Source organism: Falco rusticolus, chromosome 5 (assembly GCF_015220075.1).
Source record: "Falco rusticolus isolate bFalRus1 chromosome 5, bFalRus1.pri, whole genome shotgun sequence".
Classification (NCBI taxonomy): Eukaryota; Metazoa; Chordata; class Aves; order Falconiformes; family Falconidae; genus Falco; species Falco rusticolus.
This window is the reverse complement of record NC_051191.1, coordinates 63,296,098-63,319,568: the sequence shown is the minus strand read 5'-3', so window position 1 is coordinate 63,319,568 and position 23,471 is coordinate 63,296,098. Positions and strand designations below refer to the sequence as shown.

Genomic DNA, 23,471 nt, shown 5'->3' with positions numbered 1-23,471 from the left:
ACCTTCTTGTGCTATATATATTCCTATGTCCTGAGCAGCAGCATGTGTCTGTGTTTTGAGTACAGACTGCTGTTATTTTAGATATCTGCCTCCATGAAGGAGCATCAGTGTTTCTTACATGTGTTCATAATGAGAGTTTATTCACTATTTTCACAGAGGTTTAACCTAATTTCCAAAATGAGGTTGTTCTTGTTCTCCAAGCTCCACAACTATATATATATATATATATATATATATATATTTTAATTTGGGAGCCTGCCCACCAAAGCCCATATGTATTTATATGTATATAGCAGTTGAAGTGAAGAGACTTATTCAGGAGAGGTTCTTAAATGTGTGCCTTCTTTTTAAGTACCTAGTGAAGATGAGTTTGGTGTGCGTTTACACATTTTTCTGAATGGGGGTGCACTGAAGAACAGGCTTGTTTCCTGGAATCAAAACCTTGACTGAAATGTCACTACCTGGATCACTTGGGGCTTTCAAGGCTGACAGCAGCAAGGGGATATAAACCATAGCCCGCACTTGCCTCACCATAATACAAGCACGCATTGTATGTGTTGCATGTAATCATACAACAGTTCCTGGGGTGAGATCATGCTGTAAAGTATCCAGCCTTTATGCAGCAGAAGCATCAAGATGAAGGCCATGAGTCCCAGAACACAGCTGTGACGAAGCAATATCTATGCTATGACATTCAATTTTGTTATATAATTAGAGCATTCAATTATAGACTGGAAGACATACTTACACCGTATTAGAATACTCTCTGCTGTAAATGAGGTTGAGTTAATTCCCTAACAGGCCGGACAGCGATAAGAGGTGGAGATAAGCTCCCAGCACCAACTAGGGACAAAATTAAATAAGTGGCATGCCTGCCTGCCCTGCCAGCTCCCACACCCTGCTCCTACGTCCATGACAGCCAGCTCTGCAGTGAGAGCCCCTGCAGCAGAGAACAACCGGGCAATGGACACTTTTTCTTATTATCTGCTAATAAATGATTTCACCTTTGGATTCCAGCTGCAGCTCTGCCCTTGTGCAAGGCTGTCGGTTGGGTGGAGCAGCTGTAAGCCTTAGGAACAGTTAAGACTGTTCCACAATTTCACTAATTTTCTTGGATTAATATTGGATTAATTTAATCTCTTTGAAAACAGTGACTTTTGATATGAGATCTTGTCTCTCTAGGCTGATCTGGCATGTTCAGCCATAACTCACATGAGCTGGAACATTAAGGCTTGTTTTGAAGAGAGAGGGAATGTGAGCCAAGACACAAACACAGGCCCCTATTTTCCTTTGAAAAATATGATTAGCTTTTCATTTTCCTCTTAGGCAGCATTAGGCTACTCCCTTGAGCAAAAGGTCCTTTATGTTTTGTAGATATTTGGGGAAATTAACTTGGCATTATTGTTCCGTAAGTCACTTTCCAAATATTCTAGATACCACGCAGAGATGGAAAGACAGTTTGTGACCAGAGCACACAGACTAGAAACAACGGAGATTAAATGCAAGGGCAGCAGGCACAATGTACAAAACAGATAAATCAGGATGACTGCATAGTTGCATTCTTGTTTTTCCACTGTACTAACTCACAGAGAGCACAAAATAAGCCTGTGTAGAATAGTCATATAAAAAAGGCATGCTGGAAGAAATATTTATGTTGTATTAGCATATTCTCTGCTCTAAATGAGTTTGGGCTAATTACTTATCGGGCCACACAGGGATAAGAAGGGGAGATAAGCTCCTAATATCACATTAGGAAAAATTAATTAAACAGAATAAACATAATTTATTTGATTGTGCTATTTCGTATTTCAATTGCTTGACTTAGCAATCTCAGTAATATTCTTCTTTAACAAATTATTTTCTTAAACAGAAAAAAGAAAAATGAAAACAAGCTGGAAAGATGAATTTCATCATGATACCTCATTTTCATCAGCAGACTTAGAACTGCAAAATAAGCGCAGATTTCTGCTACTTGAGCTAATGGAGTGCCACTACCAGTCACGTGTTATCATCCTCTGAATAAAGCACTCCCAGGAGAGGATCACTGATGTGCACTGGTGAGAAACATGAATCAAGGATTTGCTTCTGGGCTGGGGTGACAAGTAACCAGGTAGATGTATACTCCAGATGCAAGCTAACCTGCTGCATCTCCCCCAGCCTCTCACCATCCTTGTCCTTTGCCTGCACCACTTCATCCCAGACCCAGTGTCCTCCTACAGCAATTCCCAGCTGTGGAGGAGACACGCAAGGATCCCAGCTCCTGATCTCCCAATCTGAATAGGTCTTTGCTCACTTCCAGTATGACATTCTTTGCTCCCAGCCTACTTGGCTGGACTGCCCTAACTCCCCAATCCCTCCTCCTGGCCCTTAGCACAGCTCTGGTATCCAGTATGTCCATGTGAGATTTTCTCCACAGTGCATTTGAACAACTCCATCCTCTGTACTCAGAATTTGAACATTGGGGCTGCTGGGACCAGAGGAAGGCCAACTGCTGCTTTCAGTTTGGGTGCCTAGAGCTCTTAGGGCTCATGGTAGCAGATGCCTATCCATAGCAAATGGGACCTTTAGGAAAGTTTGCTGTTAAAATCAAAGCCATCTTTATTAAATGTGCACCGTAACTTTTCATGCGCTTATTTCATGAGGATAAAACCAACACATCCCTGACACAAACGCTATTTTCTATCAGATTGTAAATCGTACCAAACTTGCAAGATGTAGACTTTGTCATGGAAGACACCAGAATTTTTAAGCACAGCTCATTTTCCCCTACAGCCTGTACGGCACGTCAGACATGTCTGAGTTGTTTTACACTAGTTCCCCTTGAGAATGTGTGTCAAATAAAAAGTCCTGAATTATACAATTTCATATTGTTTAGATAGGACAACTGAGTTGATACATTTAATCTCATAAAAAGCATTGTAATATCTTTAATGACCACTATACAAACTTTCATTCCTTGGAGAAGATAAGGAATGTCCTTGCAAATAAGAAAAATTAGATCCTGCTGTGCCAAGGCCTGTGCTCTAAATAGTTCAAGGTGACCAGTGTACTGCTCAGCCTGTTACATAAAGCAATTTGTAAAGGTCAGTAAAAATTAAAGACAAAATGACAGTTTTTTCAAGAAAAGAGACACAATGATAAGCCCCAAGGACTATGCTGAAATGATGTCCAGTAAAGAAGAAAAGTGTGAGACTAGATTTAGCGGGGCAAAATGGATATACTGTAGAGTAAGCGTTGCTGATGGGTAATATCTTGAGTGGATGGGCTATTCCATCTCTCTGGTGCCCCTAACCTCGTGAGTCAGCTGCAAGGATGCTTAATTCAACCTAAACTACAGGAAGATAGGTAGACAGTAGGAGCACAGCCTGGCATGATTGTAGTCATATGCCCTATCCCCTGCAGCCAGTCCACCACACCTCTTTTGCACTGAGCATTTCTAATCAACATAAAAGGACTGGGCCAGAAGGGGGAATCCGGGTCGCCTCACACCTCCATTTGCATCGGCTAAATGCTGAGCAACACCTGGAATGAGACTGTCATAGCCCCCTGGTTTGTACTTTTCCTTCCCTCCTTTGTTCTTTCCTTTTTCACATGTGTTTGCTTTCTGTTTAAGAAGAATCTTCTTGAGATGTTAAAGCTATGTCCTTTGAAGAGCTGCTGTGATGCTGTTAATCGACAGCTTCCAAAAAGCTATGTTAGAGACAGCAGGGCACTGCTGCAATTTCTGTGTTTCCCTGAGACCAACAGACAATGTGCTGTGCTGGAGTTTTTCTAGCAATGAACTTGCTATTCAGAGCCAACACCAGAGTGAGAGGCTGAGTTCCCTTCCCCTGCAGTGCTTGTGCTGTCTTTGTCCCTTGTTCGAATTGCCTGCCTCTCCAGGGAAGGACTGGGCTCTGACAACAGCTCCAGGAGCAGTTCCAGCCCGCCTCAGTGAACTGAACAGCTCTCTTTTCTGAAATAAACCCAACCATAAATTGTCTTTCTTACTATCGCTTTAAGCCTGTTAAACAATGGTGTTTTCCTCACATAGATTCTTAACAGCAAATGGAAACTGGAGGTTTTGTTAAAATGAAAGCCTTACTTCTCTGCATTCCACATTTTAATTCTTTTTTCTCCTTATTTTTTCTGTCTTTAATGAAGTGTTTAAAAGATTTGGTGTGGTTCATGTTGTCATGGCAATAAATAAGCTAAGTTTTATGCATTTGAAACCCCAAACCCTATCCCAAAATGTGTCTAGCAATATAGTTTTGTTATGGTGACACAGAACCTTTAATACATTTGACCCTCTGGGTCTATTTATTGTACTGAAATTTGACTCAGCAAAGTTGAATCCCCTTATATATTCTGCAAGAAAATTCATTGTATGTCTGGATATAAACCAATTCACCTCCTAAGCTGCATAATCAACTCCCATCCTAACATGTCAGTTAGCACTAGTGCAGCTGAATGGAAAAATAAATTGTGATGGCTTTATAGAAATGTACTTAATTTCTATGGGATGCCCGGTGAGTATCAGAACAACAGATGGTGTATTAACTACTGTGTCTATCAATACTCTTTCCTTGTCTTAGGTAATATTTTTATATAAGGGGGTGGCAGCCTACTCTCATTGTATGAAGCAAAATTCTTGAATGGATACCCTGAAGTAACCCTGGGGTTTTTAGCTTGTTTTCACTTGATATTTGGGAAACTGTTCTGTAATGACAAGCTCTGGAACAAAATCTAAAAGAGAGGGTATTTTCTGTGTTTAAAAGGTTTCTCTGTATGACTGCAAATAAGAAAATTATACAAACATCTTATTCTCTAGTTACTCCATATTGCCTAATCAATATGGTTTACTCTTCCGTCTTGCTATATAGTCTTGTGTGCAGATTTTATTGTGTCTTTGTTTTGGTTTTTTTGTATGTATATATATTTATTAACAAACAAACCAGAGAAATCAGCTGTTTAAGGATGTGTTGGAGTGAACCACTCGCTACAGGAACATTATATTTATTTCCACGTTCAGGCTATGGAAGGCTAGCCAGGGGATACTTCTTTTCACCTAAACGGTGTAAGTCCATTGGAAAAGACTTAGGGGTTGGTTAAATAACACTTTTATTTTATTTTTTTTCTTCCCCCCCCCCCCCCCCTTTTGTGCTAAACATTAGAATCTGGGCAAAAGAGCCCATTATCATAAGCCATATTGAAACATGTCTAACGTTTTCAATCTCCAGGTTCCTGGTCCAGCCAAACAGACCAGGGTGTTTCTACCTGGGCTATTCCTTTCTTTTCCTCTTCTCCCCATTGAGTTAAACCATGTTCCCCATGCAACCTGAGACAAAGGACTTGCAACCTGACATACAGCAACATCCTTGGCTGAGCAGATCACAGAGAGAGCTCAAACATCTCAGCACTCTTCGGTTCCAAAACGCCAGCTCTTACGGTACCCAAAGTGTAGGTGCACATTTGCCTCGTTTCCCTCCCGCTGCCTGACTGCAGCATCTCCAGGCTCTGCCGTGGTGGTGCTGGCCACAGGACTGCAGCCTGAAGAGGGAAGGAATGAAATACTGCTTTTACCAGAAGACTAACATATGAGAGGTAATTGCTGGTTGCTTGTAAGTCTGAATCACTCCATTTTTACTGGCTTGCAATATCACTAGCAGAGTTTCTTTTTTCCTTTACCTTGTTGAAGTGGAAGAGGCCCTTCCCTTTTATTTGAAACATTGGTTTTCTTCAGCTTCCTGTGTTTTCTCTAAAAGTCCTTAGGCATTTTTCTTAATATAGCCCTGTACCTCAGCTACAGCACATCATAGGTAATCATATAAGAGTGTGGTATATCTGATATGACTGCTGCATGATTCTAATCTGACACAATCTTGTAACGCTGTTTGGACGTGATTGCTATATTGCAGTCAGCACAGAGCTGGCACAGTGCTGGCAGGAAAACATAAAGGCTGCTACAAAAACGCATCAAAATTGGGAAGAAGGCAGTCAAGTGTGGCAAAACGTGAGTAAAGAAGTACTGAAATGGAATATTACCAGTCAATGCATTCAGGAAAAAATATTGGAAGGTGAAGACTCCTACTGTCTGCAGATACTGGAAATGCCTATACTACAATGAGATGGATTTTTTTTCCTTTTTGATAGAGGAATGTATGTAGGAAAAATGAGGTAGGAAAGTGAAAGAGAAACATTAACAAATGTACCTGAAACCATGAAAGGTGTTGAGGCATCATATTCCAGTGGCAAGAGCGGGAATTGTTAACTCAAGCTATTTAGCATTCGTATCTGGGCAAATCTGTAGAAAATTACAGAATGGAAAACTTTTGCACTGGCCTATTGGATAACCATAAATAATTTAAAGCAACTTCTATCTTGTCTTCTGCAATTCAGTAGACAACAGACTATGGTGTCATGCAGTTTTATCACAGCTCTCTCCTTTTACCAGAAAATCGTGGCTTTTTTTAAGATACTGTACATTTTTTTCAACCACTCCTATTTTGGTTGTTTAATTTTATCAAGGGAAAAAAGTTGTCTTGGTACTGATACTGTTTGGGTCTGTTTTTACATTAATCCTTCTCAGTTTGTCACTCACCTGTGTGAGCTTCAAGGAGAAGCTAAGAAATAAAACTATGCATTTTGTAAAAGTGAACTAAGTTTTCTTAGTTCTAGTCACTGTACTAGTCACTGCACACCTGTGAGTAGGGGCACTAGGACAGACTGCCAGGAAGTACAACTTGGTCTACTTCTAGCTACTTCAGTGGAGTTATGCTGAGCCATATTTGCTGATAATCTGAATTTTGAGTATCCTTGTCATGTTCTTTTTAATACAGTGTAATCTTTTTAAGAGTACTAACTTGGAATAACTCTGTTTTGGTCAATATCTGAAATGAGAATTGTGTCATTAGCTGTGAGTTGTCTCCCAAGACAAAAATACACCCAGTTTTCGCTTGAGACTAAGAAAACATTTGCAATAATCTCCTTATTTTAACCTTTTACTGGATGACAATAATGACAAACTAGAAACTACTTCTGAGCTCCAGCTTGACTTTAACATTGAGACTATCTGCCTGCCGCATACTTTATGAGACTTCCAATTACAACATGAGACATCTCAGTCTTTGAGGTCCTGCACAACATGCCCATGGGACAGGAAAATGCTATTTTTGTATTAATGCAAGAGTTTAGACTTACTAATTTGCCCAGGGAAGTATGTGATATATATAAAAAAAAGTCAATCCAGTTGTCTTTAATTCCAGAAAATGTCTCTAATGGATGAAACATCACCCTTGATCCTAGCTGAAAAGAAATGATAACTTCAAAAAGCACATCAAAATTCACGATACTGTAGATTACTAAGATATTCTTTTGGGGTATGGCTTGTTTGAAAAGAAGTAAAAGAAATAAATTAGGCATTTAGTTAGTTATATATTGCCCACAGTTCTACAGAGTTGTGAAGAAAACAAATCTGGAGTGCTGCATTGCACAACTTCATAATGCTGCAGTTAGATTTTCCCTTGTATTTACAGACTGATTTATTTTAAAATCTATTCAAGTATTGGAAAAGCATAAACATGCAGCTCCACAGATCTGGAGGTCAGATTTCTGTGACAGTAATACATAGCTTCTGCTTACCAAACCCTCCAAATTAGAGTCAAACTCTGCCTGTGTTACTTACTTTTGATTTAGGATGGAAATACACATGTGAGTGAAGGAGCAGGTTTTGTCACAGTATTAGGTAGCTGCACAGTGCTGACACTGCTCAGATATAAACAAAAACATGTAGTAAGGTACTTATCTAAGAGGGGCAGAATATGGCAACGTTCAGTACGAACATTTCTAAGAGAGATAGCAGCGCTTCCATGGTTTCATAGGAAATATAACTGAATCCTGATATACAGCTGTTTTTCTCTCCTCACCAGTAGTTCTGAAGGTTCATACCAATGCAGTTGAAGCCTCATTTTGAGTCTTCTATTAATATTACAAGTTTTAAATAAAGTAAGTCAACAGATAAAAAGCTGGTATCAGTCTTAACCGCTTCAATTTTGCCTGTATGCCAGCATGCAGCATTTTGGGTTCTGCAAATCTCAAGTCCTACTATTTGCCACACCAGCATAAAGGAGAAAGAAAAAATTTTAGCATGCAAACTTTCCTCTCAGATCTGCCAAAGGGACACAGAGAATGGCCTGCCCTGGTCACGTAACACCCTGAATCAGTAGTCATCCATTGATCCACGTGAACCACAGATCTTACAGCTAATCCTTCTTTAGCCCATTGGTATAAGGGACGAAGATAGGTTGACCTTGTAGAAGAACAAGGCTGACTTGGTGGAACTGTTAGTATACAGATAAGCGGCCAAATTTGGCAATGAAACTGCAAGCATGCGAACAGCTCGTGATGAGCAACTGCTTTGCTGCACGTAGGCAAATTCCAAGGCGGAACTTGGGCAGATAAGTGATTGTATATAACCAGCACTTGTGTATGTAATAAATTATCTCATTTCTTCACTGACTTGGGATCCTTGCCTTCATATGCCACACACTGGTACTGAAGGAGTTGGCTGGGGAACTGCAGGGTCTCTCCAGTGATGGCCACTCTGTTGGGGTATCTAATGAGAGAGAGACTGGATGGAGCCAACAACCACAGGTGTGCATCTCAGCTCAAAATAGAGGAATAGCTCTGTTACCTTATGTATTCTTTTCTAGTTTGTAAAATACTGTTTCTGATCATAGATATAATTCCGAATCACCCCTTTTTTAAAGCAAGAGGAGGCTATGCCTGAGGAGCTGAAACATGGGCATCAGGGTAAAACCAATGCTCTATAACCATGGCGATGGGACAGTACAGTTGCCACTGGCATAGTCATTGACCTTAAAGATTTTCTTTCCAGCGGTCAACAGAAGGATGATAACCCCCTGCCCCACCAAAAAAATGGAACACAAAAACCAGTTGTATTTGTAATTTAGCCGTTCAATGTTCTTGTAGACCATGACTGAACATTTGGGCAGGTAAGGTGGTATCACTTTACCACACACTGTTGACAAGAGTTGTATGTCAAATCGTAACCCCAGGGAAGAATTTCTCTACAGCTGGAAACTGCATGTGGAAAAGTAAAGGCAAAATGAACTTTGTCCGTCTCCCACCCTTCTGCCCCAGATGCTAACCAAACAGAAAGACTTGATAAGGAAATGCTCTTAGATGTTCAGTATTTGCCTAGATCCAGAAATGCCTTGTACTAACTAAGAGTAAAATGTGGGGTTTAGAAGCTGTTTACCTAAAGTTCATATCTATCTATCTATCTATCTATCTATCTATCTATCTATCTATCTATCTATATCTATTCCCTTTAATTTCATTATCATATAATACCTAAGAATTAATACCATAAATAGTGTTGACAGAATGAAAAAAATTGAGAGGCTTGGGATACCTCATCCCTTAAGTCTTGGGACTTAAACAAGTCAGAGTGCTGCGTTTCCAATTGCAAAGGTGGCTTTCAGAGCTGAGAGGCCAGGTGAGAGCCTTGAACTTTGTGTACAAACAGTCTTGATGTCTGTCCAGGCACAGATGGCCAGAGGGTTCTGAAGGTGTTGTTCCAGGTAATGCAGCCCCGTGTCTGTCCACTGTGGCTTTTAGCCAGGATTGTGACTTGTTTATCCTCTATTTCATTGTCCCATCTTCTTATTCAGGGCTGTTAGAGAAGCTGCATAATAAAACAGAGGAGTTGTTTTGGCTCCAGCTAGTCCTGGTGTCTGTTGTCCAGTGGGGGTTTGGTTTAGTTGTGTGGAAGAGACTTGGGACACAATGAGAGGGGAACTCTAAATAGCTCAGAGGCTTTTTAAGAGGTGAACATTTTATTTACTAGCTAATTGCTACTGCAAATAAAACTTTCAGTAACCAAGATATGGGTAGTGATATCTTTCTGCTAGGAAATTTGTAGCACACTCCTTTGGCTTCAGTTGATGGATTTTGAATTTTCTAACAAGCTTTGCTTCATTGAGAACGAAGTCTGTGAAAGTAGCAACATGTAAAAGCAAACCAACCTTTCCTATTTTCCCTGTATTTCCCTGAACACATGTTGTATTCAGAGTTCTATCTCCAAACAACCTTAGAGAAAGTTTTCTTTTCTGCTGTTTTTTCCCTGTTAGTTCAGCATAGCCAACAGTGAAGACCTTGTTTACATTAAGCAAATGTGCAATGATGCAGCAAAATCAATTTAGTCACACTGATGCAAATCTCTCATACAGATGTAACGCCTGTGTGCAAAGTAGGGCATTTCTGAATATACACAATATTTAAAATGAAGTGAAAGAGATTTTATTCTTCCCAGATGATTCCCTAATGTGCTTCATATAGATGCTCCTGAAAGCCTAAGTTGAAGGAAAGGGACTTTCTAGTCAAAATATAAGGGTTCATTAGGAGTATCATTGGTCGTGAAGCAATATCATGACCTTTAGTTGGCAAGTTGCAGTAGCTTAACAGTTAATTTAATACCTTACAAACAAATACCCTTTACATTTAAACTGAGCATCTTTGACCTTAAAATAATTGGGAAAATAAATATGTGATTGCATAACTGCATTTTACAGTAACTTTTCAGAACATTAGTGAAAATGAATGTATTTTTGGTCCTGGGCTGTTCTTAGCAATTTAATGTGATCTATTGTCAACAAGAGGGAAAACAAACCTCTGACACTTAGTAAGAATAAGTATGAAACAAAATGTGCCTTACTGTGGGTATTCAGCCAAAGGTCTATGGGCCAAATATGGCACAGGCTGTGAATGTGTTACTGAAAACTAGGTGGGGTCAGCAAGTGAGGTGACAGTAGGAATACCAGTAATGAGGTAATGACTGTTTTCCTTTGCAGTCTGCAGAACTTTGAGGATTTTTGGTTGGTTTTTTTTCCTGGGTTTTGGGATTTTTAAATAAAAAGACTTTGGAAAATTGTGAAGCTGGAGTAAAAGTAATTTGGTAAATGTCTTTTAGGTATTTTTTGGGGAAAAAAAAGATTCCAAATACTTTATGTTGCAGTATAACATTTATTTAACATAGTAATAAATGAATGGCCAAAATCCAAACAAAATATTTTAATTGAAAATATAGTTTTTAATCAAATCCAGACTGTTTGGAAAGCTTGTCTTTATGAAGTATTTTAAAACTGGGGAATTTTTTTCCTAATCCAAATGGAAGAACATTCTGAAACTTGGTGATCTTCTATTAAATGAAATTTTGACTCTTCTTAGAGCTAAAGCCTCACACTAGAAGAATGAAAAAAGATGTCATATGTGGCTTCCTTTCCATGTGCATTCACCTACTACCATCGCTATTGACGCTGAAAGTGACTGGTTTTTTTCCTCCTCCACCCTCTCTGAAAAAGAAAATGAAGTTTAGGGAGTCTCTTTTCAGGAATGAAGTCAGGGTAAAATCTCATTCTGATGGGCTACAGTCTCCCAATGGAGCCAGCTGAGAAACACTGTTCTGTAGGTCCAAATACTCTTTGGACCTCTCCAGAAACATACATCAACAGGAGTTGGCAGTGCTTCATTTTTCCTAACAGCAGCACTAATGCTAACAAGAACCCGAGTAGGAAACCCTCATCAGACAAAGAGACAGAGGCAAGGGAAGTGCTTACGCAGGTAGGGAGCCAAACACTCAATTATTACTGCATTTCAAATCCACAGGTGTTATAGCTATACCCCCTACTTTGTAATTCCTGAGATTACTGAGATTTATCAACAGAAACTGTGGCCCCCACTGGATAATTTCTGAGTTCCTTGAAATGAGTCTAATATCCAACAAGGTTACTTGTGCTGCTGCAGAAAGGTATTTCTGGCCTTTTACGTGTTAGAAAGAAACTGGATGTGACGGATTTGGAGCTGCCCTGTGATAATTTAGGAATATGGTCTGTTGACCTGATTACTTGGATGAACGTCTGAATTTAACTCATCAGGAGTTGGCTTGCAGCTGCACTCTTAAATTATTGCTGGGCCGGTCTGTACTTGCAACCCTGGGGTGCCCTACTTCCACTGAGGCTGCACAGCCGGCAAGCGCCGAGACCTGGAAGGGGGAAGAGATTCGGTTTTGAACCACAGTATTTCTGCAAAGGCAGTCCTAGCATCCTGCTCATCCCTAGGAGAGACGTAGGTCTCCAATGGTCTATTGGGGATTAGAGATGGGACCTGTAACCAATAAAACAATCGGATAGACCATTGTTAGGGGACATTAACCAGGATGTTTTTATCTAACACTGGGTATTCAGAACTGGTATGTTGCGTCGACCCTTAGGCAAGCCCCTTTTCCATGAAAGGGAACCTAATGGGATGTCGCCCAGGGTTAATTTACAAAAGCGCGGTGACTTCTCTGAACATGAAACTAATGGGAAGCTGTAAAGTGGTAGTGTTATTGCATAGTTTACAGTGGAGGCATGTTGGGTGGAGCACTGGAAACATTACAGGGTGGCTGGCCCACTCCAGGGTGTTGGACCCAGCCTCACCTGTGGTGAGCTTCCAGCTGAGACCAAGCTGGTCAAGTGAACCACCTCTTCTTGACTATGAAAGAAGAGTGCCAGTGGTTATTTGCCAGGTCCTGAAGAACTATTTGACTTGGGTAAATAGCATATATAACGGAAGAAAAGGTTTTGTGTGTGTGTGTGTGCACGCGCATGTGCGCGCGTATGCGTGTGTGTGTTGGGTGAGTGAAGTACAGAAAACAGAAAGTGGAAAATCCTAAGAAAATTACTTGAACCAGGTTTCTCTCTCTTGGCTGAGAGGACAAGTAGGTAGCTACTATAGCTTTATGGGTTCTTGATAGTGGAGTGCAAAAAGGCAGCCTACAGGCCTAAGCCATATTCTAGATTAATTCCTAATTCAGCCATCATAGCTAGGGAGTCACTATGTCAATTCACTGCTTATTCCAGCTGTTTTGGTGTGTAAATGTCTCCTTCTTCGCTGTTGCCAGAAAAATTAATGTATTACATCTTCCTAACTGTGAATTTCTAATGTATCCATCTTGCCCCCAGTGAACATCTTTTCTATTTAATGGATTTCACTCAATGGCAAAACCAACCATATATTAAGACATCCATTTGTCAAGAGAAGCCAGATTAGTAAATGCTATATATTCTGGGGCAGATCCTCACAGTGACTGCTTCATGTTGCTGGTAGTGAATTCTGGCCAAAAAGCAGCTATATCTACCTCTTGGATGACAACAGTGGCAAAAGCATTTTTTAATGATACAGACAGAGTGCTGAGTCTCCTCCACCACTTCCTTCACTGTTGCCACATGAAGGATAAAACTGAGCTGTCTGAATCACACTGCAAGCCGTGTGGCTTTGTTTTGGTCTATGAAAATACTTCCAAGAGAGACTTTAGTGTCACATGGCTGTTTTAGGAGGAGGAAATGCACATGCTGATGTTTAGGAGTAATCCAGGAAGAGTTGCATCTTGTAAGGCCGAGTGACTGACTACTAGAAAATCTAGAAATACAGGCAGAAGACAAACTGAGCTAGACACAGAAGGAAGAAATCAGAGTCAGCAAGTAAATGCTGAGTGCAAGGAGCTCCTAGTTACGAGCCTTCTGTTGAGAAGTTCTGCTGGGCCGTTGGCAGCCATTCCTTCTGCTGCTGGAATTTCTGAATGATAACTTTTTTGTGGAGTATGTTGCAGGAATCTAGTTTACAAATAGCAAAGATCTAGACTGTGGTCACAAAGTGTATATCTAAACAGAAGGCAAAATGTTGGAGGAATAATACTGCTTCTGGAATTTGCTTTAATTGGGCATGTCCAGAAGCAGCAGAGGATTTAGTAAAACTCACATATTGTGAACAGAAGTAACAAGTAGCATAGAAAGCTCTTGAAATCTTATATGAGTGTGGAAAAGGGAAGGAGAGATGAAGTAATCTCAGCTTCTGATTGTTTCCCGCAGCTAGTCAACATCATTTCCATGCTTTATAAGCTGACTCTTTACCTGCTTGTCACCATCTTCATTCTTTCTCCATTGGTTTGTCTCATCCCAGTGAAACACTGGAGAACCCAACATGTCTTCTCCTGACAGAAACTAGACAAAACCAGCAGCTGTTTTCAGACTGAAGACAGTCCAGCACGTATCGGCCATGGTGGGTTTGTCTGCATCACCTTTTACAAGCGGCCCCAAGCCAGCTCTGCCTGGGGTCCCTGTGGGCCAGACGCGGGGTAGCTGTGGTCCTGAAGCAGTGCACCCAGGTAAGTATAATGGGGTGCAGCATCTTTCATGGGTTGTTTTCACGTTTTGTCTGAGCAATGCAGTTACATATAAAAGCTTTTCCTTCACTCTCTTGTCTTCATATACGCAACAGCTGGTTATCTCTGGACGGTTATTTCTGTGCCTCCCTATGCTTTCTCCTCCTGTCCTGAGTAATCCTAATATGATGCCACTAACAGGAGGGAGGGCAGGGCTATAAATTCAAATTCAAATTGTGCAAGTTCAAACATTTATTTTAAATCAGATGCTGTTCAGATGCCCTGCGACTACAGATTTTAACGCACAGTTTGAGTGAGCTTTGCAAACATCCCAAGCAAACAAACTTTGCAGGAAACATAATTGTATCATTTTACTAATCTCTGGGACACTGGCTCATGGGGATCCTCATTTCCAACAAAGTGTCTGTTCAGATCCTTTGGAGGGTGATCTTTATACCATTAGATAGTATCTCTGTTCTCCTGTGTTAATACCAATTGCAGAAACAGCTTATACTAATTACAGAAACCATCTAGTTTAATAATCTTATGACTTGCTATTGATCATATTTGCTATTAAAATTGATCAAACATAATTCAGTTATCGCTTGTTCCCCCATAGACCTATTCTAACGGCATTTTTGATGCTTTTTCACTTTATGGAACCTGTACCTTCCTCCTTAGCTTTGATTCCTGAACCCGTTTCATCATTAACACTTACATGCTCTCCGCATGTTAGCTCCCGTCACAAGGAATTGTTAGAACATCACCGCAGGGTGTTGGATAACCAAGCCACTGTGTGTGGGATCAGAGAAAGAGGATGCCGGGGCTCTACCCTACCACTTGGTGACTCTCAGCAAAGGGAGAGAGGCAGCTGGACTGGCAGGCAGAAGGTGTGCTTCAGGAAACTGCTTCTGGTGACATTTTTTCCCTATGCGTTGGCATGTCAAGAGTTGAGAAGGCATGGCTTGTCCCCTCTGTTTGATATTCTTAAGCAGGGAATGACATTTACCTCTTTAAACAGTTTCTCATTGCAAAGCCAAATCCACTTCCCCACCACCACCCCAAAACAACCTGTAGCATAGTTCTCCTGTTAATCACGGTAAATTGTGGATGTGAGGCACGCTGAACCATGACAGTGCTCCCGTACGCAGTTGTTCTGTGCACTGAAGAAATAAATTTTTCATCATGTACGGCTTTTATATGCTCCTAGTTATTATGGGTCCGATTTTAGGGTCTTGATGGGATTACAAGGAAGTGGGAAGCACTCTGCCTGCTCTGGGATTTTAAGTGCAGACATCTGGAATATTCTGAGGAGCTTTGAATATTCTAAGGTTTACAATTGAGCTGTGACCAATGTGTCAGCAGTGCTTCATGGCTGCACGCATGCTTGAGCTAAAGTGTTCAGTTTAATAAAATGTTGCATCTGGACGAGAATTTACTTTTCCGTCGCACTTTTTTGATTTTACCCATCGCCAACTGGCTTCCATCGGGTCATGTAGCATAGATGTGATCTGCCAAACTGAACGCGGGCCACAATTTACGCACACAGGCACCCGTACACTGCGCGAGGGCGCAGGGCAAGCCCTTGGGCGACCTGCCACGGGGGCGAAGGCCCCTCACCTGGCCGGGCCCAGCTGCCGCACGCTGCCGGCCGCCGCGGGCCGGACCGCCTGCCCGGACGACAGCGCGGCCGTCGGGGAGGAGGCCCGGAGGACCCGGGGCTCCAGCGAGGCTGACAGGGAGCCGCTAACGCCGTGCGTGGGGGCCGGCGCGGCGCAGGGCCCCGGCCACTGCATGCCCTGCGGGGCCCCGAGGCCGCCCCGCCAGAGAGCCCCCGACAACCGCCCGGGGAGGGGGCGAGGCCTCTCGGGGCGGGGCCTCCTGGGGCGGGGCTTCCGCCGGCGGCCGTCTGGTTCCTGTGGGGGCGGGGTGGGAGAAGCTCTCACTGCACGTACGCGGGGGGCGTGGCCCCGAAGGGGGCGTGACGGGGCAGGGCGGGGCGGCGGGCCCGGGACAGCGGGCGGGGCGGCGGGGGGGGCGGGGCGCAGCGTGGCGAGGGGCGGGCCGCGGGCGGCCGTTGGCCGTGTGGCGCGGCGGGGCAGCCTCCTCCCGGGGCAGGCACACAAACACCGCGGGCCGCGCGGGGCGGGGGTCGGCGCGGCGGAGGCGCGGGCGGGAAGCGGCGGGGGCAGCGGGACCGCCCCGCCTCCCCTCCCTTCGGCGCTCCGGCAGCGGCCGGCGCAGGACAATGGAAGAGGCGGCGGCGGCGGCGGCGGTAGTAGCGGCGGGGGCGGCGGCGGGGGCGGCGGCGCCCTGCCCGGCGGATCGAACGGGGGCGGCGACGCTGAGCGGGGAGAACGAGGCCGAGAGCCGGCAGGGCCCGGCGGAGCGCGGCGGGGAGGTGGCCCCGCTCAACCTGTTGGACACTTGCGGCGTGTGCGGGCAGCCCATCCAGAGCCGGCGGCCCAAGCTGCTGCCCTGCCTCCACTCGGTTTGCCTCCGCTGCCTGCCGCAGCCCGACCGCTACCTCATGCTGCCCCCCGCCATCCCCTCCTCGGCCGCCGGCACCCCGAAGGAACCGCAGCCGCCGGCGCCTCCCTCCTCGCCCGTCTCTTCGCCTCTGCACTGCACGCCCGGTAAGTGGCCCTTCTGCCGCCAGCCCCCTCGCCCCGCCCGGCCCGCGGCCCCCCGTAGCCGGGGGTGCCGCTCCTCCGCCCCGCGGCCCCCCCGCCCGCCCCCCGCGGCCTGGGGCGGTGGGAGCGGCGCGGCGGAGCCGGGTGCCGTGGGCGGGGTGCAGGTGCCGGGGCACCAGCCTGCCAGGGCGGGCTGCGCTCGCTGCTCGCCAGCGCCGGGGCTGGCGGGGGACTGTGGGCTGGTTTTGTTTGTTTGTTTCATTTTTATTGTTTTTCAAATTTCCCACCTCGGAAGGGAAGGCAGTAAATGCACTTTCCCAGGGCCTCTGGATAGAGAGGAGCGGTGAGAACCGTCCCGTCCCCTCCCCCCCCCCCGCCCCGGCGCCGGGCCCGTCTCGGGGGCCGCGGGCGGCCCGGGCAGCCTCCCGCCCTCGGGGTGCCCGCGGCGCTTGGCGCCCAGCGGGGCTTGCTTTTTCCTCTTGCGGGCGGGAAGCTTTAATACTGGGTGGTACGAAGGAAGAAAAACGTAGAGAGATAAAGGACTTCTTTTGGTTTGGTTTTTTTTGTTGTTGTTGTTTTTTTTTTTTAGCGCTGTTTCTCGGCCGGCAGCCTGGGCTCACCTGGAGGGGAGCCCCGCAGGTGCCGCCTCCCTGGGCGGTGACAGGTGCGGGGGAGCGATAACACTTGCCTGTGTGACAGGCGGCCTGGGCGGACCTATTAATTAATAAATTAATGTAAAACTTACTTGTTTAATAGTTGTGCTGAAGGGGGAATGCCGCGGGGAAGTTTTGGTAAGCTCATGTGCTGACATAGCAGCTGATGTCGATGTGTTTAAAGAAATACATCTTGCTGTAGAAGATGTGTAAATAAACTCTTGCAATCTGAAAGTACTTCCCTAATGTTTTTCTTTTTTCCTGGCCCGTTTAGGTGTAGGGGGTCACTTAATTTTGTTAAAAGCAGCTCCATCTTAGAAAAAGGTGCAAACAAGCATCCTCTAGTGGAAATGTGTACAGATCCTGGAGACGCTTAATAGAATAGAGAAGTTTGATGGAAATTGAGCTTCTCCATAGGTATTATGTGGAGGCTGCGCTTACTGGATATGTAGCGGGGCTCAAGTGAAGGATTCTACAGGAAAAAAGGTTGGCCATTCTTAAGCAAGTATTGCCCGTTGACCTTTTAAATACATTTAGGAAAGCTTTACCGTCCCACCAGCAGTTCTGACCAGAAAGATTACAGCTTGACTACACAAAGTGCTTGCAGTAATTTGTAAAGGAACACCTTGAGAGAAAGAACTGTTTGGGACAATTAGAGAGACAGCCTTGGCTCAGAATATCTGAGAAGCTCCTGAGTATGTTGTTAGCAGGATATGCTGAGCCGCTTCATCTACATAGATGTCCGTGTTATTTATTCAGTCGTTAATTTTAGCATGTAACTTATGTAGTGGCCAGACTGCCTAGTCAGAAGTCCCAGAATGGGAAAATCTGTAAAATCCAAAGCCAGTACATTTAAGCTTGGTTGATTCAGGAGATATTGGTCATACATCTACAAGTGTAACTGTGAAGTTCTGCAGGGGAGCAACAGAAAAAGCACAAGCTTTGGTGTTTGATAAGATATTTGAAGATGCGATACTTGGAAATGAGAAAGGGGGCAGAGATGCAGCTAGCTCAAGGGTTGCAATGTGGACTGAGACAACATAATCATCATCATCATGCAAGTTTTGAGGTCATGAACAGCATAGCTCAATTCCCAAACGTTCTGTTTAAATATAGCAGAAATAGGGGTCTGTAGTAGAGTAAGGAATGAGATACATCATAAGAATGAAAAGATCAATGCTATTCAAACATCTGCTTGAGAGGACAAATAATAGATGAAAGAATGAATCATAGCAACAGTAAACTTGTAGCTCTGTTCCCTCCTTTTATGACTCTGTGAGTTGGTTCTGTGTGAATGAATGATACAATGTATATTCCTCCTTGTTCTACAAATGTAGATGTACTGGTTTTTTTGGCGACATTATTTTTACAGTCAACTTTCCTTTCAAGTTATTGTCATGCTTCCACACTACCATCCACTGTCCAATAGGAAGAAGAAACTTGTACAGGTCTCACACTTTCTCTGACATGTTCTTTAAATCTCTTCTTGTCATGGTTTTGGCCCAGTTAAAATCGTAGTGGCTGTGTACTGGCTAGCTAAGGGGTAACTTGATGATGTGCATTAGCTGCCGTTTTCCAGCAGATATAAAAAACTTGTAAACTTAAGTTAGGATTCAAAGAAAAAAAAATGTGTCGGTGTCTAAAGCTGATTATATTGAGGAAAAATGTTATGGCTGGAGGAGTTCTTAAATTCTCAGAAGATGGAAGGAAGGTCAGAACAGTGCAAATCTGTTGTCTCTTCTGGGAATATGCTGTGCAAAATGTTTGAGGCATGACTTGAAGAAATAAACTGAAGAGTATAAGCTTAGAAAGTTGGATAGTAAATGCCTCTCATGAGGTAGATTATAAGATTATTGTTACTAAACTGAAGAAAAAAACAGCAAGGAAGCTATTTGTGCTGGAAGGAATGTCCAAGGTAAGGAACACAATGGAATCATAAACTATGAAAAGCTCCTGGAAGATAAGCACACAGAGTGCTTAGCACATGTGCTGAGCAGTAAGATGCTGCAGAAAATGAAGCCTGAACAAAGATTGGTAGAAGGGAATCTTGTCTCCTACAAAGGAAAGGGTGTGATTTGAAAAATGTTTCACTGAGCTCACCTTGAGGAGTGTTGTGCTAATATCAAAATCAACTGAGAAACAGGTAGCTAAAGAGGAACTGAGTTTCAAGTATAATCTGGATATGCTTTTTGTCTTCAGTTAACTGTTTTGAAGCAGAAACAGTCTTTTGCTTTACTAGAACAATGCATACCTTTATCTTCCAACATACAAACAAGTTTACTTGGGAGAATGTTGATGCTCTTTCTGTAAAGATAGTAACAACTAATAAAGGAGTGCTGTGAAATTTTTTTAACACTTAAGGATCTAGAGTGAATTAAGAATTCAAGTGTTGCTCACTTGAATATGAGGTTCAGCATGGATAATGTCTTGACATTTGTCTTTGCCATGTGGAGGAGTTTCTGTGGTAGATGCCAATCAGTATTCCTCCTACAAAGGTAGGCTGGTGGTAAGGCCAGTTGGCATGAATGTACTCTATACTGCCACATGAATTCAGTTTTGAAATAAAATAATTTCTATAGAAAATAAAACCTGGTGTTTCTGATCTCTCTACCATTCCTGTAGTTTAAGGTGTTGCAGAATCAGCTGTGGGCCAGACTTCCATCGTCTTAGCACTGGGGGACTTGCTGCTTGTTTTCTGAATGTCCGATAGCAAGTCACTTGATGCAGGTGATACTTTTTTTGTTGCATTGCCAAAAAAATGGGTTGTCAGGTGCAGAATGTTACGACTGCAGGGAATGCTGCAAGAGCGGGTTTGTAAATGTGACATTAGCTTGTGAGCAAACATCTGCAGATGCTGCTACTAAGCATCTCAGCTATGTGTGTTTTCTTTTTGTTTCTCAAATGGCCATTCTTTACTGCTTCATTGTGCAAGTTGTAACTGGTGCATACAAGAAGGCTGTTACTAGAAATCCACCATTTGCCCAAATTTTGTGCTGGGTGGCACTTTAGTGACTAGTTGAGTAGTAGCCTATACTTAGTTAAAGGACAGCATTCATAATGTGGGAGTGTGGACATCACAGTCCTCTTGTGGAGTTTTTGAATGTGAAATGTACGTGAAAACTGGAAATCTATAGATTGAGGTTCTATTCCTGTTCAAAACTATTTAAGTTGCAAACATCCTTGTTTGTTCTTTAGCACCAATTTGTACATGAAATAGATTGGGAACTGGTGTGGGGGAAAACTTGTGAATGCAAATACATAGCAAAGTTTTATGTAGTTATCATGATTAAATCTTACTAGTGTCAATACCAAAAATAGAGGGATTTTTTTTCCTATGTTTTGACTATAGACGAACCTACTAGCAAACAAATCTGTAGGAAGCTGTTAAAAGCATGTAATGCTCAGGCACTCCCAGGATATAAATTCTTGGGGAGTGTCCAGACTAACAACTCAAATATGTTCAATACTTGCTGTTAATTACAGAATAAATACTTCAGAATTACTAAATAAGGATTTCAATGATGTTTGTTTCATATTTCAGCTTATTAATGTCCAGAAATATTTGTTTACCAGTACAGTTTGGAGGTCTATAAGGCATGGAATGAAGACCTAACCCTTGATATCCCCTCTTGTATGCGGGTAGCATCTGCTGTTTTATTATGTCCCACAGTCAGTCCAGATAACTTTAAACTCTCTCAGACTCTTATCTGATATTGATATCTGGACTTTCCAATGTCATCGCTTTATTTGACCTTGAAAATACAGCTTCTGGAATTAACTTAAAGTTTCTTATTTCTCTGTATGTAACATATTCTTTCCCTCTTTCAGTTTGATAATGATTACAATCCTTGTTTGTTATTTTGAAGGATATAATAGGTTCTTTGAGGCTTCTTATGAAGATAAATTTTTCTTCCAGATCATAGTAGTCAACAAAGACTTAATTTTTTTTTAAATCTACCTGCTACATACAATTATTTCCATTTCATCTTTCATATTGCCACTTGCTTAAAGTGAATTCTATCTTTGCCATTGCAAGGAGTCCATATTTTATTTATATGAGTATACACTCACAGCTGCACATATGTAGTCGCATCTATGCATTGTTTCACAAGTCTTGATAGCACCACAGCAGAAATAACAACTAAATTGTTTAACTTCTAACAAACTTAAGGACATGTGGGAGTGCTGATATTTGAAAAGAATGTTATAGAAATATGTATAGGAAAGATATGCCTAGTTTTCATATTGTTTTTAATCTGTGCTTGCTTTGAATTGAAAACTCCCAGAGATTGTGTATGTGAAAAACATCTAGCATTGTTACAGGTGAAATACAATATTATTGTTTTGTTAGCCTGTAATGGACATACCTCTTGGCTAAAAAGTTGTGAAACTAGTAAAACCTTGAAATATTAATCTGGACAAGGTTCTTATTTTTCTAACTGTAGCACCCTTCTTTTAGAAAAAGGTATACTTTCAAGATACATATGTTGGGATAGGATATTAATTGTACAAGTGCAGTTTGAAGTAGAGGATATATTTGCCAAAAATTCCTGCATTCTTTTCTACCAGGAATTCCACAAAAATCTGTAGAGGTACCTGTGTGGCTTTTATTAAGGTGGACAACTACACGATGCTGGAAGACTCATTAATCATACTTTCTTTGATATATGATTAATACAAGCATCTAATATATGCTTATTATCTTATATATCTACAAAATAGCATTTTGAGGGTAGATTAGATTCATTTACATTCCTGCTTCTTTCACCAACAGAAAGGTGGAGCTGAAGCAATCGGAAACATTGGATGAGTGTTAAAAACAACTTGCAGTGATGTAGCCAGGTTCATTTGAATTAGAAGTCTTTCAGAAGTTAGGCTGTCAAAGTTATAAAAATAGCTGAACTGTTCTGTGAATTTTTTTTAAGTGAAGATTTAAATCCTCAGAGGCCAACCTGTTCTGTTACAAAATTGTCTTATAATGTCGCTGGTAAGCAAATGGTACTTTTAATAATGGAAAGGAATCCTAGATTGTAATGTAATGGGAGAGGAAATATATACAAATGTATTAAAAATTCTTAGATATATATCTAGTTGAAAGTACATTGGGTTGTTTTAATGCATATGATAGAGATCTCTTAAGAAAATAACTTGTCAGAAGAGCAAGGGAGAATAGTGGTGCATCTCTTCATCAAGCGGCAAGTCGAGGGAGGAGTGCGCTCTTTGGGCTAGGTCATTCATAGGAGAGAAATGTGCTGAAAAGCTACTAGGCTGTGCAGCAGGCTTTTAAGTTGGCCTGCTGACTTCCGTGAGTACTACAAAGTGGCCACATTCACTCACTTTCACCCAGTTTATTAAATTTAAGAAGTGAATTTTGTTGTAACACTTGATTCTGAATGTAGTGGTGTTAAAGAAGCTGGTCTTTTGTAAAGGAAAAGCTTTCTGCCAGGGTTGTGTGAGTTTATGTTAACATGCTGTAGGTGGAATTTCCATGTTATTTAGTGGAATTTCCCAGTAATAGCAAACTTGCGGAGCTGGTATTTTGCCCATTATATCTAATTTACAAGACAGGGGAAAACCAAAACAAATTTGAAGTGAATTTTAATGTGAATGTATTTCAGTATGAATAACTGACAGTTTATGAAAAATCTGTTATTTCTGGAATTGGTAACTTAGACTATAAGAAGATTTTTACAATAAGATTAAACAATACAGTATTCTTTCACTGCTTTCCTAACAATAATATATTGGTCCAGGCTTCAGGTGAATATGGCCCTGTAGCTTGCATTGTGGACCTATGCAGATGATCCAGCTGAACAGAATACTAGTAAAATCTCCTACTGGACTTACTATTTCTTATTTAAATTTTATCTGCTGTAAAAGTTTAATGATGCATTCTTTTTTATTGGGTTAATGTAAGGGTCACAGGAGAATCATTTTCATAGAAAAATTCCAGTGATGCTGTTAAAATTTACCTTAGCAATT

General features: G+C 42.3%; 1 protein-coding gene and 1 long non-coding RNA gene across 2 annotated transcripts in view; both read left to right on the top strand.

The window, feature by feature from the left end:
* The window catches only part of LOC119149005, a 113,028-nt gene extending 97,398 nt beyond the window's left edge, over positions 1 to 15,630 (top strand). The window contains exons 8-10 of the long non-coding RNA XR_005104552.1: positions 1,871 to 8,631; positions 14,002 to 14,206; positions 14,885 to 15,630. This is a non-coding gene — a long non-coding RNA (uncharacterized LOC119149005). The remainder of the gene's footprint in view (positions 1 to 1,870; positions 8,632 to 14,001; positions 14,207 to 14,884) is intronic.
* A 709-nt stretch (positions 15,631 to 16,339) lies between these two features.
* Positions 16,340 to 23,471, top strand: part of TRIM24 (tripartite motif containing 24) — a 64,220-nt gene continuing 57,088 nt past the window's right edge. Inside the window, exon 1 of the mRNA XM_037387532.1 lies at positions 16,340 to 16,839. Coding sequence (XP_037243429.1) covers positions 16,452 to 16,839 — 388 coding nt within the window. The 5' untranslated portion in view covers positions 16,340 to 16,451. The remainder of the gene's footprint in view (positions 16,840 to 23,471) is intronic.